Raw genomic sequence first — 21,734 nt, 5'->3', positions numbered from 1 at the left:
ACTGTGAGAGCGCAGCTGTCCGGGACGAGAGTGTTTGTGCAGATGTGTGTGTGTGTGTGTGTGTGTGTGTGTGTGTAGGTTATTCAGCACTAAATGAACTGCTGCTTGTGTATGATGTGTTTCTTTTAGTCTATTATACTAGTCTATTAGTTCTGCTTCTAGTCTGCTACTAGTCTCAAACAATTCTGCAAACGCGAGTGGAGTCATTAACACAAGTAAACACTGACCCACTGACTACTTTTCTGGATGAGAGGACTAGTGAAAGCGAGTAGTGGCATTAGGCGCAGGGTTCAGGGCTGACGCTCTCCGCGCTGACCTCTGTGTTTGTGGGTGAGCGCAGCGGTGTGGATCACTGCTCTCCAACACGAGCTCTGAGAGGAGCAGGAACGGTCCTGTGGACGCCGTCTCAGTAATTAGAGTCTTTAAGCTCAGACTCTGACGGCACTGCCTCCACCTTCATGCCCCATTAGCCTGAAACAAATGTCCGAGCCAAACAAATCTGTGACTGCACCTCTCCTCGAGACAAAGCGTCAGCCTACTTGATTTGGCTTTTTACTCTTCCCTCGTTGAAGTTGTTACGATCACATGTTATATAATCACACGGCTTCTTATCGCCCGCACAGCTTCAGTCTGCTTCTGAACTCTCGATGCTAACGCTGTTCACTGCAAAGTAAGGTAACTCTAATTGTTACATTAAACAGCTATTTCTACCCCAGTTTATCCATGAACATTTGTTTCGGTGGTAACAATTAATGTAATTATGTTTATTCAGCGATTATTATGTAGTGTTTTTGATTTAAATAAAACCAGATCATTTAGAGGTCATTTATTTTTTTACTGTAATTTAACCAGATGTGCTGTGTACATTTCTGTTGTGATAACTCATATAAGACACTTGAGGTGATGTTATAGAGAGTACAGGGTGTTTATAGACATTGGGGAGCTTTGAAACAAATGTGTCTATTGTGAAAGAAACTATACAAAATTAAAATTGACTTCACTATGTAACACTACCTCAAGTTGCTTTCATCAAAGAGTTACCGTATTATAAAAGACACATATATTCATAAAATGTTAAATGATGATTTAACATCACTGGAACACTGGATTGACCAATCAGAAGGCAGGAACACTGGCTAATATTACAGCTGTTTTTTACAGTTCTCTACTTTATACGGGTCAGTGGGGGCGAGTTTAATGTGGATAAACACTGTCTCTCTCTACAGACTGGACATGTTTGAGCCAGATAGAGGCCGATATGGAGCGAGCAAGAGAGAGAGAGAGAGAAAGGGGGCATGTTTTTCCTTCTCCAAGGGCACTGCTTTTCCAAAAGTGCCTGGGGCGAGACTGCAGCACCTCGTCTCCCGGAGGCCTTTGGGCGTCTCCTAATAGCCACCCCCCCCCTCATCTGCCCCCGTCTCAGAGGTGCATGATGGGATACTTCCCCTTCCCCCTCTCCTCTTCTCCTCGTGTCGTCCTCATGTTTTGTGCTGGAGTTCACATCCGCACAGGTTCAAATGGCAGAGTTGCCAGGGAACAGTCAGAGGCCATTAGCGTTTGGGACGATTCGCCCTGCGGCGCTGCAGCGCTAACCAGCGAGCGGCGGGGCCATGTAGATTAGCAGCTTCACATGTAATGAGCAAGTTTACCCTTTCTTTTCTTCTTTTCTTTTCTTTTCTTTTCTTTTCTTTTCTTTTCTTTTCTTTTCTTTTCTTTTCTTTTCTTTTCTTTTCTTTTTTCTTTTGTTTTCTTTCCTTTTCTTTTCCTTTCTTTTCTTATCTTTTCTTTTCTCTCTGTCTCTCCCTCTGTGTCAGTCTCTGTTTCACTGCACTAATCCCGTCGAATCATTTTTTTGATTATTTCCACTTCTTTGACTCACTGTCATGTGTGTGTATGTGTGTGCATATTTCCACTAGTGATAGAGTTATCGTTTTTTGGCTGATTTGTGGGTAGATTATTGGTATCAGCTAAAAACAGAACCCAACACACCCCGTTATCCTCTCTCAGAGGATAAAGTAAATGTTGTGTAAAATGAGCCTTTTAGCAATTTTGTGTACATTTCATTCTCTGTCATTAAATTGCATGATGTGTTTGATTTATTCTGATCTAGATCTGTTGAAAACACACTGATCTCCAGACATTTAATTTGTGTACATATAGATTTGGTTATCAGCGAGTGTCTGTGTGTGTCTGGTTTCAGGGGCCGTAGGGTAATGAAGCGAGTCGTCGGTCTGTAAACACACACGGGTCACTCTGGCCACCGCGAGCACTAGGCTATCGTGTTGCAGTGAAAATGGAAACGTCAATAAAATTAATCTGTCCACCTTTTGGCCTGGACGGCTTGCTGTGGTCCACTCATAACACACCACAACCAGCTTTACACTCCTCCTCCGGATGTCATTGGAGCAGATGAACAAACTGTGTTTGTCAAGTGACAGCTACGCCATTGCTTTTCTGAACGTGTAGTTTGACGGAGTGTGTGTCACGAACCCCTACCCCTGTGAGGTCACTTCTGCATCATCAGCACGTATCCATGCGGCGAGGGCAAAGAAACGGCACTTGAGTGAAAAATAATAGATTAAAACAGAGAGGGAAAGGCTTTCAACTGTCCTTGTATTCTTCATGTATTTTGCATTTCAGTACGCCACCCATCGGATCTGTTGTCTTTGCTCCTTTTTTAAGTGATTATTTGAAATATTAATGCGTGATTATTGCTTATATAGGTGCGTGTGATTGATGTCTCCCCAAAAACAGAGCGACGTGCAAGTGTAAATTTGTATAATATCGCGGCGTAGTGCAGGAGTTTTTCAGATACATAATTTAGATGCCCTGAAGGAAGGCTTTCAAGGCATTTTCGCCCAAGGCCAAGAAAAAATAACTGACTTTTTAAAGTAAATCATTTTTGCTAATGCACAATTAATGGCAGAGGAGAAAGAAAGTAAGTCTGGGAAGTAGGTTATGCAGAGACCCGACCTGCCCTCACACATGGACATGAGCGAAGGAGTGTCAGTCGTGCTCGGGATATGCAAATGAGGTGCAGGAAGGGGAGGGGCCGCAATATTGTGCGTGTGTGTTTATCGCGTTTCAAATTTTTTTTGATGTTGCTGTTCTTCTTGCTTTGACGTGAGGGCATTTCTGTATTTTAGGGTTTATGTAAGTTTGTATAATGTCACTGTGTGTAAGAGTGTGTACCACTTTTCTAAAAAGCTCTCCCTTTCGTCCAGGAGATGGTTTAGACAACAGCGTGGCCTCACCCGGCACGGGCGACGATGACGATCCAGACAAGGACAAAAAGCGGCAGAAAAAACGAGGCATCTTCCCTAAGGTCGCCACCAACATCATGCGGGCATGGCTCTTCCAGCATCTCACAGTAAGTGTCTGTCTTTCCATGAGCTCTTTCTATATCTAAGATTGGGAAAACAGTGCTGAGATCGCACGCTAGTACTCTTAATTGAAACTCTTACAAATCAGAATCAATGCACAGCTATCAACATTCATACAACAGTTAGATCCGTCCGCTTTTGAAGCGCTTGTCTGCGTTGTGTTACTCGGCGACATCCCATGACTTGATCCTGATCCTGAGCAGTTTTCATTTGAAAAGCAGAACTAAACAAATTATTTAGCCATTTTGTGAGTGTAATGGCATTTGATGTTAAAGCCCCACTGTAGTCAATAATTATATCCATTAAAACTCATCTTTGATCACCAAAATGACATATTTAAGAGTTTTTTCCTTGAAGAAAGTGTCTTCATGCCTTAAAATATCTTGAATGTAACTCGACACCCTTGCCTCATTTAGTATGCATGGTTCTATGAATATGCAAATGAGCCCCGCCTCCACTCACTCACTCAGCTCAGAGATCCACTGGTTGACGATCACACGTTGATCTGATTGGTTACAAGGTAGTTTGTGACGTCAGAAACACCAGCGATTTCAAAGCGTGTGTTTGAGACTGTCTTTGGTTCACTGCAGTTTTAAGGAGGAAATACTCAGCAATGGTGTCGACTTATGAATTTACACATGGTTTGTCTTAAAGCACATTAAAAACACCACATAGACACATAAACAACATTAAAAGCTGGATTTACTCCACAGGGAGACTTGAAGTTCAGTATCAGAGTATCAGCAATATCACATTCGCAGTAACTGCTTCCTCGTTTCTACGACTGTAGTGACAGACCACTCTGTTGTTTTAATCAGTTCCTCCCGAAAAATGTAGGGTTCAGTGTAAGTCTAGTTGTTGTGGCACTAGGAGAGAGCGCTGTGTGTGTGTTGCTTTAGAGAGGTGGCATGCGGGGTCGTGTTCCCTCGGCCTCTCTGATGTCACGACATCATCCGCGGCTCAGGATATATCGATCGGGACGGGAAGGGTCGGGTTTCTGAGGGATGAGCATGTGAACTGAGAACGGCCATGCGTCTGTAGGACTGTGTCTGTGAGGGACTGCCGTAAGAGTCTGGCTTTGGACCCGGTGATCTAACTCAAGCCAGAATAATGATGGCTAATTAAAAGGGCTGTAAAGCCATTAGAAACATTAGAGGGATAATCAGAGGCGCTGAACTCTGCCATGCGCTTATAACTCTCATACTCATCAGAACACCTCTAACACAGCACTATGTGATGGACAAAGACACTTCACTTTTCTCTGCATTATTCTTGCGCTCTTTTCATTCGTCGTCCCTTTCGCACTCTCAGAACCACTTGTGTGTAAAGCAGTGAAGAGAGAGCCACCTACCTCGCCGCTTTTACCCACAAACGCCTCTCGCTTCTTTCACTCGGCTCCATATCACGCAGGAATTTCACACTGTTTTCAGAGATCATTAGGCGTCTTTACTGGCAGCTCAGGAGATCCCCATTCACGGCGTTCACAAGAGACGCACTCCCGTTTCCTTTTAGAATTGTTTTAAAATGCGCTGAAAACCTAAGGAGAAGTTTTCATTAGTGGAAATACAGAAGTTTCCATCATCCTTTTAGATGTTTCTCTCATTTCAGAGTCTTTTATGTGTGCGAGTAATAATTCATCCTTTTTAACGCACCTTTCTATTTTTTTCTGACCAAAAAGGCTTAATTGAATTATCCCAAAGTACCAACCGCTGCCCCCCGCGCAATCCTTTACAGCGCACGGCCGTGCCACACACTAACACATCAGGCCTTTTATTTTAATTTGTTAAGCAAATGTATTTTCCAGTTCAGGATGCATTGGTGTGCGGGTGAATTCATGGGGACTTTGGCCCTGAATGGCCCGTAGCGGCAGCTCTCCATTCAACCATTCATTCAAGGGTGCAAAAGAAAAGCAGCGAGGTTGTATTTTCTCAACCGCGGGGCCAAAGCGGAGCTGCTCTTCCATGAGCGGCGGGGGTCCCTTTACATATGTTCTCAACATTGAGCCATTGTCACTTATTCTGAGGGGCTCAAAAGGACGTAACCCCTTCCCTCCCCCCGTTTCCATCCCCCGCGCCTACAAAACAAGGCGCCAGCTAACAGTTACAATTGTGGGCTAAAATCGATGGCCTCCACTCCCAAGGAACGCTTTCCCTCTCTGACGCTCTGAGCCCACCCTTACATGGGTGAAGCCTCTCTGAGCCAGCGGGTCATTTGGGGCCAACAGCCAAATCCCAAAGCGGTGCGAAGGATAAACCCACGAGAGATGCATGTAGTGCACGTTCTCCACCTGACTGAAGTGGAGAGTTTGGGTCAGAAAGCACTGCCGGTGAAGCCCGAGAGATGCGCTCTTGCTCCTGGAGCTCTCTGGATCTCTTCCAGTGCCATTAGCGGGTAGGAAATCCCAGATGGCTGCTGTAAGCTTTCCCATACGGCACAGAGCTTATGTTATCGGAAAGATAAACTCCTCTGTGGGGTGTATTGCTCTATTAGACTTCATATTTAATGAACGAGAGAGAAGAGCGCTCCACTAGGCTCACAGTAGGGCAGTGGTGAAGTGTAGTCATTGCTGCAGGGTCACCCAACAGTTTAATGGAGACAAACTTTGAATCCTCTCAATTAGTCCGTTGGCGCCCTTACTGTGTTTCCTGCTAAGAAGAGGGTCAGCCTGCAATGAAAACAGGAAGCACTCAGATACAAAGATATCACTCCAGGCCTGTGCTGTCCTTTCACTTCGGTAAGCCTACAAAAAGCAGTGAAAATAAATAGTGTCGTTTGAGCTGGGCGGCCTGACATGAGGCTCAACCAATGGCATGAGGATTTGGGGAAAAGTGAATATTTATTGGACAATAATGTAAGGCAGGACTTTTTATTGTTTTTGTATCCATTGGATTTGATTGGGTCGTGAAAAGTTAGTTGTGATGTTATTGGCTTAGTTTATTTTGGTAACACTTTACAATAAGGTTCATTAGTATTAACTAACATGAACTAACAATGAGCAATACATTTGTTACAGTATTTATTAATTTGTTAATGTTAGTTAATAAAAATCCAGCTGTTCATTGTTTGTTCATGTTAGTTCACAGTGCATTAACTAATGTTAACTAATACAACCTTTGATTTTAATAACGTATTAGTAAATGTTGAAATTAATTTTAACTAAGATTAATAAATGAGGAAGAAGTATTGTTCATCCTTAGTTCATGCTAACTATGGTAGTTAACTAATGTTAACTCATGAACCTTATTGTAAAGTGTAACCTTAATTTTTTCCCTAAATAACAGGCTTTGCATCAACTTAAAAAAGTCAATTAAATGGTGGAGAAAGTTAGTATATGTTGCAGAAAAAATATGAAACGTTTTCTTCAGAATAACATGCACTTATTAAATGTAAGGGCATTTAGTAAAGATGGTTGACTTTGAGTTCATTTTGACTTAGTGAATTAGTCAGAAACAGGCAGCTGATCATTTCTGATCTTTTGCTTTTGATTCACAAGTTAAAAACCTCATCAAATGACTGTGTAAACAAATACACAGGATTATCCAGGGGTCAGGCTGTCCCACAGTAAAGCAAACAGACTCGTTCCTCAGGCTTGACTCAATTAAACGTTTGGGCTGATCAGTTCTGACTGTCTGCATGTCTGATTCACATCACTGTTCATTTCCACTGCAGCACATCTGACAATTCTTTTAAACAATGGACATCTACATATAAACACAAAATGTACACTTAAAAAAAACAAAACAACTTCAGACAAGCCAGCCCCCCCCCCCCCCCCCCCCCCCCCCCCCCCCCCCCTCTCTCTCTCTCTCTCTCTCTCTCTCTCTCTCTCTTTTTCTCAGGAAAGGTTTCCTCCCTCACTGGTTGCTGTAATGCAGGGCATTCTTAAAGCAGCAGTTTCATTTAAGGCCCAGCGAGGTTGTTTAGTGACGCTCCGGGGGTTTGCAAAGGGGCAACACTAATCTATCATGGGCGTGTTTGCCATCCATCACCAGTGCAGCCTATAACAGTTCAGTTCTCAGTGTGTGTGTGTATGTGTAAGGAAGCCTGAAGACCAGAAACATACTCACACTAATGTGTGCTTTTGCACCCCTTGTGGCAATGCTGAGCATGGAAACAGTTTCGGTAAAGCTGTGTTTTGGACAGTGGGGACTCACTCTATCTGCTCTCTGCCCATTTGTTCTGTTGATTAAGACCTGTTGTAAATCTAGAAAATCAAGTATGTCACTGCAAACTGCACGCTGCTGCTGTCAGCTGACCAGTTGTCCATATCGAGTGACTCTTTCATTCTCGCAGGTTGTGGAATTACGTTAGACCCACATCAACCTTCATCTCCCGTACGCAAGTACTTGGAAATAGTTGCTGTCTGTGTGTGTGTGTGTGTATATGTGTGTGTATGTGTGTGTATGTGTGTGTGTGCTTTCAGTGTTTGACAGATCTTGGATAACAGTGCCTGAGAAGAAGCTTTTGCGTCAACTAGCATTTGGCATCAAGTTGTTCAGCATCAATATTAGCTTCACTTCTTAAATATAAATGTTGTTTTCAGATCACTGCATCCTTGTTTAAACTGTTGCAGCTGCATTATACTTTAATATGTCTCTGTGCATTAACATTTGTAACCTGAAGGCAATTGTTAGTGTGTTCCTCTCTCTTGATCTTGTCTTTGAGCATCATGCTGTATGTTGTGTAAGACTGAACTTATAGCATGTTTTATCATGGATTGATGCTTTCTGGAGATGAATGAGTCTCTGAAATCTTTGTCAGTTGAGGGATGACCTTGCAGACACTTGGAATGCTCTAACATACCCAGACTGAGTCAGTATTAATAAAGACAGCTTGGACAGGCTGGAACACGCTGTTCCATGCATGTGTGTGTGTGTGTGTGTGTGTGTGGAGGGGAATGCTTTTGCTCTGACCTGAAGATACACATAAACAGTAAGGAGAACAAGAACTGTAGTTTAGTAACTCTAGATCTTACTGGACAGATCTGACTGAGCTCCACACAGACCAACCCACTCGTGTCTGCCCAGAACACCAGGCTGGCTAACGGCACAGGGAAGGGCAAATCCTCAAACTTCCAGCACTTTTTGGTTTTCAGATCAGAGTTTTTGTGTTTTCCCCCCAATGGACTTTTTGATAGACTGACTTCAGTATTACATTCAGTAAGGTCAGAAACAGAAACATATACACAAGCGAAGATGCCAGTGCCTGCCCAGAAGATTGCAGGAATGTGATCCAGATTTGTTATTATTCAGGTAGCTGCTATAAAACATGAGGAAGTTTCACTAACTTGCTCAGCATGATTCTGTTTATACTGTTGACCTAAAAGATGAAACTGGTCATAGATGTGATTAGAAGGCATAGAGAACTCTAATGGCTTTTATAGCAACCCTTGTGCTAAAGCTATAAGTAATAAACTGTGAAATCAATGTGTGCACTCATATACTTGCTTACATTGTGTCTCAGGCTAAAAAGAGGGAGGAACTAGGGGTGTGGTCGAAGAAACAAGTCAGACATAGAAGCTGACAACTAAGAGAGAATGGCCGTGTGTGTGTGTGTGTGTTTGGAGCAAAAATCAAAACCAGACTGTGCTTCTCTGTTTAGTTTGTCAGGGGACTGGCGCTCCTCTGAATCCCAGAGCTCTATTTCTGCTCTGTGATCTTCCCGCCCTTTCTCTGCTGCTGTTTTTATTCTGTTTTGTTTTTCCAGCACTTCTCCTCACAAGCCTCCCTCTGAGCTCTGTCTGCACCTCCTTTATGCTATTTCATAATGACGACCGAGCGCTGTGACTGCACAATATCATTTCATATCTTGAATGGTGCATCAAAGGCAACAAACAAAACGCACCAATTTGCTGTGGTTTCTGTTCAGCCTCCCAAGATGCTGGCGAACTGAAGCCTTCCGCCGACTGCTCCGCCACACTGTGGTGCCAGTATCTGATGCTCACTGTTCAGGCTCATAAGGGAGGTTTTCATGATGACTAAAACCTGTGAGCAGTATAACAAATATTCACAAAAAGCCAAAGAAAAAAAAGGCAGATATAAATAAAAGAAAATCTACTAAAGACACATATCCTAATCAAACTGGAGCGTTTTGGCTCCAGATGTGAATGCATGTGAATATTGATCAGATCGCTGTAGTTGTAATGTCCCCGGGGAACGACAAACCCTGCTCAAATCTACAGCGATTTAGATAAAGAGAATTGGCAAGACACAACGGATTTCAGCAAGCATAACCTCCTCCTTCTTTCTCCTCCTCCTCCTCTCCCCCTTCAACCAGGGAGCAGAATAAAAGGAGGGAAAACCTGTAATTACACACACTCTTCTGAATCTCCCTTAATGTTCATTATTTAAAACCGGCGGCAATTACAAGTTCAAAGGGGCTTAGAGGGCCAGCAACCTGCATAATCGCCAGCAAATGAAGTATAGCGTGTTCACGGCAGCGGAGCCGCTGCTGGGGGGGGTGAATCATACATTTCCATACGGGCACAAATCTCTGCCACCTCAAGGCTCCAGTGTGCACTATCCCTGCCTCGCAATCCTCTTAGCCACGGCTTTTTGTCTTTCTTCACCCACCAGCTACCCTCCGACATGTAAAGCATATCAAACTTTACCCTGGCTTATGTTGTACATTCACAGTTATTTGTCCTTATGTTTATGGCTGCCAGGCCGCCCACCCTCTCCTCCAGATTACTCTGCTCTGTTTCTCTCTCCTCCTCTCTTTTCCTCCCATTTGACGTCACGTGCATGTGATGCGGGCGCAGGAGGGAGCGCGTCCCCACAGGTGTATCTCAGTTACCTTAGGAGACAGTCACAGCAGCCAATTCTGTCCACAGGTGGCTCTTTGCTCATCAAGAAGAGCCCAGCGGTTAGCTCTGGTTTCAGAGCCGCCCCAACCGGCGGTCATTGTATACATCCTCCTCTACATCTACACCTCCACACAAGAGGCTCTCTTTCTCTGTGCCATGTTTATCTTCTTCCTCTGTCCTGGTTCAGTGCTGCAGGTCACCTTTCTTTCTGTGCAGCTTTCGTGTGCCTCCCCCCGGTCAGTTGTGCTGCTGTTTGCATTAGGGATCTTTGATAAAATCTCCATAGGGATTTGCTCTAGTGCTCACACCATTTCCTGCCTGCTGCTTTCATTGTTTGTCTCGTTCGCATGGGGGACCGTACAACTCCCACCTGAATACAATAAAACGTTGACGCTCTTTGGCGTGGCAAATAGCAGACAGTTCATTTTTCATTCAGCAAAATCTCCTCAAAAGGAAGCGAAGACTGGCTGTTTCATTAAGTGGCCCATCCAGGCAGACACGTGCACCACAGCAGAGCCCATGTTTACTCAAGCAAGTGTGCATATTAGAACGGAATCCATGGAGAGATTAATGGGCTACTGCCTCTGTACCATTGATTATCTAAACGCCATTTTTCCCTCTTCCTGCACACGTATTAAAAAGTAATGAAGCCTACGGAGGAAAGGAAGGCAAGACTTCACGCGTCATTTTAAGTTATCTGGACTCTAACGGTGAGGAATCTCTTTAAGGCACGTTTTGAGCAGAATTAAGTAAACAAATGTGGAGTGTGCTTTTGAAACAAGCTGTGGCGACTAGAAAAATGTGCTTAAGCAAAGACGAGACCCTGACACATGGAGGAGACTCTGCAGATGTTAGCAATTCCCCAACCTTACAACAAGGCTGCAATTACAATGGATTTGGTAACCAATGACAGTAATGGAAATGTGGAAGAACATCAGAAGCACCCAGGATTAGAACGATCTACAAAGCCAGTTCAATAGTATGTTATAGGTCTCTGAACAAGTTGCTCTAGGCGGCTGTCCATCGTATGCTTCTATTTGCACAGCATGGACGTTTCCACTAGCACCGTCTCCATGCATCTCCATTCTGTTCTCCTCTGTCAAGGCCCTGCTGAAAGGGTGGGGGTGGCCTCTTTCAGGGAAATGACTTCCTGAGACATTACGTGAATCAGCAGACAGCCTTATGGCCCAGACCTTCCCAAGAGTCTAAACGCTGGAGTTAAAGGTGAGGAACCACATTGAAAACCTGATGGGAAACAGTTTTTCCTGCCCTGCAGAGCTTTATTTTGAATGCTCTTGGCTTCATTTGGTTTTAGTATGTGGTAATGACTTCTGCACTAGATCTTCCTCTACAGAGCCCAACCCTCAATGTCATAGCCATTACTGAAGCACTTTTACCATTACAGAGGCATGCCGTTCGATTCCCGTCAGTCAAAGTTGACTGTACTGCGCTCAACTCTGCACTGGATCATGAATTATAGTGCAGCGGTGGGGTGAGGGATTGAGGAAGGGGAAAACAAGGAAGAGTAGAAGTAATGGCTGAGAAAATACACAAACACACAATGGAAAAAACACAACAACAGCTGTCTTCTCTGCAAAGTGATTGGAGAGGAGCGGGGCTTGGGTTACATTCCTGAGATGGGGATGGCTGGTGTTGGTTTCAGAGGTGGGGGCAGGTGGTGGGGGTGGAGACAGCTCAACAAGTTGTTGAAAAGAACACAGACGCTTGTCATCAGCCTCCAGAGCAGGGAGCCATCTGAGTGCATTTTAGTCACAGAGGTTAATGACCTCCCTTTGCTCTTCCGTCCTGCTGGAGTCCAGTGCACCAGCAGCACTCTGCTGTGTTTGAGCTCACAGTTCTTCCTTGTGGCCTGGATCAGCCCAAAAAGCTGTAAGTGGATCCTGACAATCCCTTTTTATCTCTCCCTCTAGGGCAGCGCGTAAACTTTCAGAGTAACGATGGTGTTTGGATTACTGTAGCTCCCTTTGATGCCTCGGTATGCACCATGCAAAGTGCAGAAAGAAGAAAGACTGAGACAGAACTGATATGTACTTTTTTTATTTGCCAGTTTTGTGGACGCTTTCTTATCCAAAGGGACCTACAGTACATTTACAACAAGGACCGTCCACCCATACCAATGTGGGGTCAAGTGATAGGGAAACTCAATCCTGTCATGAATCGCTCCTTTTGGGGTTTGAACAACCCTGCAGTTATTGCACAAGTTGTTAATCTGCTCTGATAGATACAAGGTTGAAATTCTCACCAACCTTTTAGGTTTCAAACTTCCTTTTGTCCTGTGCAGTTTCATATGTTAGGAAACCTTTAGAAAAAGAATAAAAAGAATAAAGCCAGCTACATTTCTTATTTTGTGCTGCCTGTTGACCCCATCCACTAATAAACGGTAAGCTGAGCAAGCTGTTGGTCATCCTCTCATGGGATTGTTGGGTAGCTGCCAGTTTCCTGCTTGCTTTGTCAGTGGATAAAGTCAGTAACAAACGAGAAGCCTACAGCCAAGCCGGTCAGTCAGGTCAGAGGTCAGCAGACCTCAGGGCAGGATTGTGCAGAGGAGCACTATGGGGAGAGCACAGGCGGCTGGAATGCACTGAGAAGGGGCCCTTTGCTCCGTTCCTCAGCTCTACTGCTTTTAGAGCCATTAAATCTCTTCATACATCCCTTAGTCTTGAGCATCAAAAGTGGAGAGTCCCCAGGGCTCATAGCAATCCACTGCCTGAGTTTGTAGTACTGACGCCCTGTGTAAGGGAGAGTATTTACGGGCATGAATTGAGGTTGCTTTGGCTCCATCAGTTGTCTCGCAAGGTTTCTGCGATCACGACTGCGAGAGATCTTTGGCTAAGTCTGTTTTTTCTGTCCTGCTTCGATTGACTTGATCATTTTAGCTAGGCTGAGTTTACTGAAAATCTTCATGGCGGCCTCTTTATGCTGATACATTGTTTAGTCCTTTTGGAGAGCCAGCTAAATGGGCGCCATGCTTGACTTCTACATTTTTAGCATCATTAACCTACAGGAAATTGCCCCTGCAGCTGTTTGCCGGCTGCTTGGTTGCTCCACATTCCCAGCTAATGGCTAAACATCGAGGTTTCCTCTACTGTGAGTTTTGACTGTAAAGCAGATTTGACAACTTGGATTTGATGGTGTAACAGATGAAACATAACATTATAGGTTTAGAACTCTGGATTGTTTGTTTGTGACTACTAGTAAAATATGCTATCATGCCATTAATTGCTGCTCCCAAACCAAGCCACAGAGACAGCGTGTGTAAATAACCCCTCCTGTCATTAAGAACGCTTACTAAGCTAAATGAAATGTGCTTTGTATATCTTAGATTAGCCTGTTCTATTGCCTTGTCCTTCGGTCTCAAATGCCAGTACAAAAGGAGTCTTACAATAATGTGTGCTGCCAAGACCTGCTTGCATAAAAGGGGTTGGCTGGAATATTGAGGGGCTGGTGAACTACTTTGTTGCCCGCAAGCAGAACGACCCTGTTGTTCTTTGGTTGCCCAGTGGCCTTTTTGCCAACATTTCTGTTCTCCAGCCCAGTCCATGTACCCCACAAGCAATAAACATCCCTTTCTCTCTCTCACGCAGGCAAAATATATTAAAGAATAGCGTAAGTTTTGCCCTTTGGGATGGTGGGGGCAAGACAGCAGTAAGCCATAAGTTGTAGCACAGTGGCCCAATGAACGTGACCCGTAAGGTCTCGGCTCCGTTGCTCACGGGTGCCATCTAGACTAATCAAGTCATTACAGACTGGTGAAGGCAGCGACAAGAGAGAACTCTTGCTCTGTGCTCCCTTAGAATGTTGGATGTGTAGTGCATTGTTGCCTCAATCTTATTAGGCCAGATATCTTTTTTTTTCTTCTTTTTTTTTTTTTAGTTGTGAATTTGTTCTGAGGCCAGCAGGTTGTTTGCCTCATTTCACAGGCTTCCATTGTACAGTGTGAACTCAGGTCATGTTTATCTACTTGATTTGCCAATTTGCCTCTGAGCATGAGTGGTCACATGACTTTATGACAGCAGTAGTGTCAACTGACAAGACTGTACTGCTTTCAACTCCCATTCACTTTCCCTTCCACTTTTTCCAGCCTGAAATGAATCTGTTTGAAAACCGCTGTTAAGACATCACAGGGAATACGCCTCAATCTCCTGCATGCAGTCAAAAATAGCTAGTTGATGACAGAACCTTCTGCAAAAAATAAGTTAAACTCGTGCCCCAGAAGTGTTTGACTAATCAGGTGGAAAGAGAAATTCTAGGGCTGTTGTGGTGAGAATTTAATTTGGTCAAATGTACACCCTAAAGCCAGAGGGTTAAGAGGATGAGAGGAGATTCAGTCTATCTTCTGTTCCCCTTTCCCTACGCAAGGACATGGAGATCAGGTTCCTCCCCTTGAAAGAGCCGACTGGCCGCGTCTGTAAGAGAAGCCATGAACCTGATCTGATGATTAACTAGCCTCATCACTATGGCTGTGGGCCACATCCAGACACACACACATAGAAGAGGGTTTTTTGTGTCCAAGTCACAAGGTCTACGCAAACCCCCACTGCCCTTATTCGTGGGATTTGCCGAGTCAAGCATCACTATTACTGCTACTCCTAGTCAGTGTTAGTGATTTCAACAAACACTAAACATCGCATATCCATTTGTGCTACAGTTACACTACATCTAAAGACACACATTTGTTTGTGTGTTTCTCAAGCATCATAACCGAGAGAGCACATGTCAGTTTCTTCAGCAGTTCAACAGCCGTTAAAGAGCAAAACTTTTCTCTAATTGTTTGTATCACTCACTGTGTGTTTTGCTCCGTGAATATGTGTGTACTCTGCTGTGTCTGTATCTCTCACTGCAGTGGGTGTGTGTTTGTTCCCCTGTGCGGTTCTCTCTGACGGCCTTGAGAATGGGAGTGATTGATTTTTAGCTCTAATGCTTGTTTACCCTCAGCAACTGCGTTCCAGGCCAACCTCACGGGGGTGCCCACCTCCTCCTCACACCCCTCCCAGCATCCCCCTCCGCCTGGCCTTGCCAATCCATGTTTTCGCGGGGCAACAGTTTGCTTGGCAGGCAAATTGATAGCAAGAGTCGCTCTAGAACCTTGCACCATCTTCAGTGAACATAAATTATTGGTGTAGAGCAAACGGGGGGGCTGGCGGTAGTCCAGCGGCTCCAAGCCCAGCCCTGTCAGCAATTGTTGTGGGGGCACAGAGAGAGAAAGAATGAGTGAGAAAGAGACATATGAAGAGAGGGAGTCGAGCTGCTCTCCTCAATAGCTTTTCATGGCGCGCTGGGCTCCAGGTGCCCCTTTGAAGCCATATAAATTGAAACTGTTTTACCTCTGAAAAAACCCAGCATGGCAGTCATGACTGAGTCTGATCCCAGAGCTGCACGAACACTGGTTTGCTCATACGTGTGCATGCCGACGAACACAATGACTGCCGGTATGCACGCATCGTTTGAGCATCGGGGGGTGTATTTGAGATGGTGCATTTCATAAAACTGAGGACGTGTTCCCTTTTGTGTGTGCATGTGAGTCGAGTTGCATTCTTGCCGGCTTCCTCCTTGTTGTCTGGATGCAGCGTAGAGCTGAAGAAAATCAAACGCACACAAAACACTACCTAAGCACACACATTTAACCTTAGACACACACAAACTACTAGAATACACAGAAGCAAGCTCCTTTTGTCCATCTTTTAAACAAAACACTCTTTTAGCTTCTGTTCTGTTGAGCAGACATCAATCACAGCGCCGCTGACACACACCATGAGTCATGTTATAATCAAAGTTCACTTTCTAAACAAATCTGCCTTTCTCACAGTAAATGCAGTGTTCCCTCTTATGACAAATACTTACAACAAACACACCACATTGCAATTATTCATGAATTTGCGTTGTAAAATGGGATATATATATTATATTCAAATCAGTCTTATCAAAATAAACCTGCAGCCTTCATTTGGCTGGAATATCATGCTTGCAGAAACACACATATGTAAATGCATTATTAACAGCCTCTCTAAATTTAAAATGTGCCAATCTTTCTGCAGATTTCTGTGTAGCAGATATTAAAATGTCATTCTGGGCTTTGATTGATTTTATTGGGAGTCTGTGTTATCTTGCTTCGCTCAGTTTGATTAAACACACAGAAACGATCACAGTCAATTTGAGCTGTGCGTCACGGGGAAACTCAAATCCTTCAGCGATGATGGAGTAGTTTGAGAATAATTGAAATTGTTGGTAAGAGACAATGGAGTTTTGAGAACGTGCCCTTCATTTCCGTTCCACAAACCTCTAAAACAGACAAATAAAGCACGTAGTTTTGAGCGTGTGATATGATAGTATTCCAGCAAGCAATAGCCGTCATTCACCGTCTCGGTTAACTATAGACCCGATATAGTCCGGCTATGAGGAACACACTTCTACACACTAAAAAAAAATGGTTCTTCAGCGGTTCTTTGCGGTGGTTAAGGTGCTATATAGCACCACTACCATTTAAAGAACCTGTTAAGCCCAGTTTGGTTCTTCAGCGGTTCTTTAGCGGTTCTTTGGGGTGGTTAATGTGCTATATGGCACCTCTTATGTTTCTACATAGCACCATTTGACAAAGGTAGGTGCTATATGGCACTTAAAGTGGTTCCCCTATGATTACAAGCCAATGAACCACTTTTAGTGCTATTTAGCACCATTTTTGTTTAGAGTGTAGCCAAAATAACCTTGAATTAGTTTTTTGCCAAAATAACTTGCGAGATGAGATGTATGAAATTCCATCATGTAAGCAAAGCCAACAGTGATTACAAGGTGTTTGGTTTCTTTTCTTTTACATATTCTATGCGTAGCCTGTGCATCTATTCTTGGGCTCTGGTTTAGACGTCTATTACATTTTCACTGACAGCCCAAATGTTGCCTTGTTTTAGCCTATAGACGTCAGGGCTGTGTTTGGAAGGCTATTAGACATCTTTTAAATGCAAAATTGCTTGCTGGGATCATACTATCACCTTTGTCACATATTGTTTGTGTTAGCATGTTAGCATCTAGCTAAATGCATTACCTTATAGCTTAACATTTCGGTTTGTGCAATTAAAAACTGCTGTGATTCTTGCATGCAAACTCAAAGTCAAAAGTGAACCCATTGATTGCACAATGGATTGTGGGTTAAAGTAGCCTAAAAAGCATGCAATCAAAAACACACTGCATCATTCGGCCGACTGTTTGTCTAATTCTTATCTGGCGTACTATCTAGAACGTATAGTGAGTTGTGCTGCAGTGATTCAGTAGCTCAGTCGGGGGATGTGCTGGTTTTCATTAGGCTGCAGGACTCTTTAATTCATTGCAGTCTGGCCTCGTACTGATGAAGTCATTCATCAAGCTCACGGTCAGCCGCTCCGTTGGGGAGCGTGTGTGTGTGTGTGTGTGTGTGTGTGAAGGGGGGTTGATGTGTGTTTGGGGGCACTGGGGGTTCAGGCTCGACGTTACATGGAGTTGCGGTGAAGAGCACATCACACCCTGTAATTTAGCCAATAGAGTGCAAACACACATGCACACACATGCACTCTGGGAAATAAAATCGGCCCACATGCACTTGCCGCGGACTGTATGATGCACTGACACATCCCCGAGGACTCCTTCCCGAACCGTGTGTGTGTGTGTGTGTGTGTTCAGAATGGCGCAAGCAGCAAAAAGCCCGTGCCATTAACAGGCTGCAGCGTAATTAACAGTTGATTCGATCGCCGGCTAGCGCTGGCATCTGCAATAAAATAAGCTGCTCATTTTTCTGTCTAATAATTTATAGACTGCACCTCTTCACATTCTGTGGTCAGTCCGTTTCTCAGGATATTGCTCCGGCTCTTAGTAATTCACTCTATTGATTGAGTTTAAAGTGACAGGAACACTTTCAATCTTTCTGTGATCTCTCATGCTAAGTTTACTCTTCATCATGCTGTTAGTGTGTCATGCACACCGCTGGACGAAATTAATAATTCATATAAAGGTAGTGCTCTGTTCGGGTTTCACTTGTTTTGTAATTTGATGCTTTATTTTACAGTGCTGGACTCGACCTGCGATGTCACTCGGATGTGCGTTACTCTGCTTTCAAAGCTGTATTTACTAGTGCTGGGCTATGATGAATCGTGATTAATCACATTCAAAAAAAGTTTGTGTTCACATAATATATGTGTGTGTACTGTGTATTATTTTGTGTATATAAATACACACATACACATGCATGCATATATTTTAGAAATATTTGCATGTATATGCTGTATATACATAATTTATATATAAAGATAAATATTTTATATATAAATAACACATTTTTCTTAAATATATACATGCATGTATATCTATATATCCCAAATAATAATACACAGTACACACACACACATATATATTATTATGTAAACACAAACTTTTATTTTGGATAAGATTAATAATTGCCCAGCTCTAGTGTTTAAAGAACACAGAATTTGGGTTCTTGTAAAAAAAAAAATATTGATGTACAATACTTTCCTCTGTGCATAACCCCAATGCATATTCCCATCCATGTTATAATACCAGTGCATGATAATAGAGATTGTGGATGCCATCATGTGTGGATTTGACACGGACACATCTGCATGGCGTTGGTAACGTCTATCAGGCCCAGGCTCTGTATTTACTGTGATTTGTGGAACAGAGCTGGATGAAACTGGATCTGCTGTATATTGTGTGTCTGCGGTCAGGATATCTTAAGCTGGCTTTGAAGGGTTTTAAGCGTTTTCTGTTTTTATCCTGTCAGGGAAGAGCAGATATAATGTCTCTGGTTTGTGTGAATCATTGAGTGCTGCAGTATTATATGGGTTTGCTTTAATGACGCGCACATGCCTGAAGAAACACTGATACAGAGAGGACAGTTTAATGACGGCACATGACATTCATTAATGCCTACTTTCAAGATTAAACAAACATTTGAACAAATAGTTTATCATTGATTAAAGGCTTTAGCTAGATTTTTATGTTCAATGTGGGTTATCAGCCGATTGCAATAATAATATAATAAATATATATATATTAAAAAATATATATTATATAATAATATAGAGAACCAGTCACAAAATCTGCTGCTGTCTGTGAGAGAAAGACACACACACACACACACACACACACACACACACACACACACACACACACACACACACACACACACACACACACACACGCTCACTCTCACACACACACACACACACACACACACACACACACACACACACACACACACACACGCTCTCACACACACACACACACACACACACACACACACACACACACACACACACACACACACACACGCTCACACTCACACTCACACACTCTCACACACACACACACACACACACACACACACGCTCTCACACACACACACGTATGTATGTGCGCTTCAGTCTTGCCAAGCATATGTCAGCACTTAGCAATCAAAAAATTTATTTCTATGTGCCCATTATCATATTTCTTTGTTAATGATTTTAGCATATTAAAAGCTCCAGTGTGCACAAGTAGAAATCTGATTCATGCGTCTCTTTTTCCTTCATTATTTTTTCAATCTTACAATTGTTTTCTAATTAATTGGACACATTCCTGAAACGTTCCCTCCTCGCGCTCTTTAATTAAACCGGCCGTTGCTTTCTCAATGTGAGGCTCAGGGTCAGATCCAGTCCAGATCCAGTCCAGTGTAATGCTTTATTCCTGTGACTTTTAGAACATGTGTAAGAAGAAAGACTCGCTACACACAAGAGTGTGTGTGTGTGTGTGTGTGTGTGTGTGTGTGTGTGTGTGTGTGTGTGTGTGTGTGTGTGTGTGTGTGTGTGTGTGTGTGGGATGTCTGAATAAAGCGGAGTGTGTGGTGTGTGTTTGGTTGTTAATCTGCCTCTTAAACACATCTGTCAGTGCGGATCACTATTGTTCGTCATGCTTCAGACACACACGGCACAAATTCAATCCTGCCATTTCTATCATGTCACATTTGGCAGATCAACAGTGACACAAATTATATCATTGCATCCCGCGCGGGGATTGTGTTTGCAGTGTGACTCCTGGCTACTCGAGACCTTTGCAGGAACGTCTTGCTTTAGCGCTTGGCCTGCGTTCAGGAGCAACTCAAGCTGAAGTCATTCCTCTAACCGTCCAGGAAAGGAGGATGTGTTTAATCCGGCCGGAGGATTCACCGCGGTGCCGTACGGATCTGTGCTATTCATCCATTAATCGGTCCAACACAGATTCAGTTGCACTGTTTGTGTGTTTGTACAAGCAGAAGCGCCACGAATCCAGCTTCAGTGTGCTATTGAGCTATTAAACATAACACTTATAAATAATATATAAATATAGAAGCATGCCATGACACTCGGGGGATTTCTTTATTTCCCTTTTCATTTAAAGGAATTAAATAATCAAAGTATTTATAGTGAACATTAAAATAGATGTATATGTAAATACAGTAGGCCTATACAATATAATCCAAATGGATCGAAATTGTATATGCAAGTCAAATACATAAGTCTTAAATTTAGGCCTTTTTTGAGTGAATATATATATGTTTGATGTAATCTTTTTCAGCTATTTGCAAATAATGTTTTTAATTTAACACATGCACACATTCACTCCTAATCATATTTGAATTAGTGCTGTGCAAAATCCAAAAATATCCTAAATTAAAGTTTGTGTTATACATAATATATGTGTGTGTACTGTGTATAATTATATTTTATATATAAATACACACACATGCATGTTGTATATATTTAAGAATTTTTTTTCATTTAAATATAAAATATTAATATTTAAATTCTCATCTGAAGCGCGCGCACGTCTTATTGATTTCTCTTTCAAGTCTTGCGCTTAAATGGACAAACTCACTCAAAGAGTGTCAGCATGTCCGTCTCGATGAGTGTCCTAGCAGACTCAGTCTGAACTTACGCTATTTTCTTCTGGAAACAAACTTTGTTGCATTATTTTTCTGTTATCTTTGAAAAAATCTGTATTGTAAAAAGCGCTGTATAAATAAACGTGACTTGACGATCAGTGTACGTATTCATGCGTTGTGTCTTAAAGGGACAGCATCCTAATATTCCTTCTGTCTGTGCTTTTAATGTTAATCAAACAACAGAACACAAGGAAATCACTCACAGCTCTGGATTGAATATCTTTTGTGACTTTAATAAGGATTAATCTTTAATTTATACAGTCAAATATGCAATGTTATTTTACATTTGATTACTTTATTCAATTTCTGTACCTGAAAACTAATGTCAGCCCTACCTGATAAACCTGAGAAGCACTGTTTCTTTTATTAATATCTTTGCTCTATTGTATTTATTTGTGCTGTTGCTTGTAGTTGTTCTTTATTTTTATTTGACAGTAGTCTTTTTTTTCCATGAACACGGCACATACCGTACCGTACCGAAAGCGAGACCCTAAAACCCACAGCATAATGAAGTGTGTAGTGATTCAGGGATGTCAGCACAGATGTTGATTGTGTGTAAAAGCGGTTGACTGTAGCTGTGGTTTGC

The 21,734-nt window shown here is 42.9% G+C and overlaps 1 protein-coding gene across 4 annotated transcripts in view; it reads left to right on the top strand.

Annotated features, from left to right (window-relative positions):
* meis2a (Meis homeobox 2a) overlaps positions 1 to 21,734 on the top strand; it is a 67,308-nt gene that overhangs the window by 18,291 nt on the left and 27,283 nt on the right. For 3 of the 4 annotated variants that reach the window (XM_082143566.1, XM_082143569.1, XM_082143567.1), the window contains exon 8: positions 3,225 to 3,370. In XM_082143566.1, coding sequence (XP_081999692.1) covers positions 3,225 to 3,370 — 146 coding nt within the window. The remainder of the gene's footprint in view (positions 1 to 3,224; positions 3,371 to 21,734) is intronic. The other variant, XM_082143568.1, reaches the window with a different exon arrangement.

Source organism: Leuciscus leuciscus (genome assembly GCF_965113295.1).
Source record: "Leuciscus leuciscus genome assembly, chromosome: 17".
Taxonomy (NCBI): domain Eukaryota; kingdom Metazoa; phylum Chordata; class Actinopteri; order Cypriniformes; family Leuciscidae; genus Leuciscus; species Leuciscus leuciscus.
Note: the sequence above shows the minus strand (reverse complement) of the source record. Positions and strands in the feature narration are given on the sequence as shown.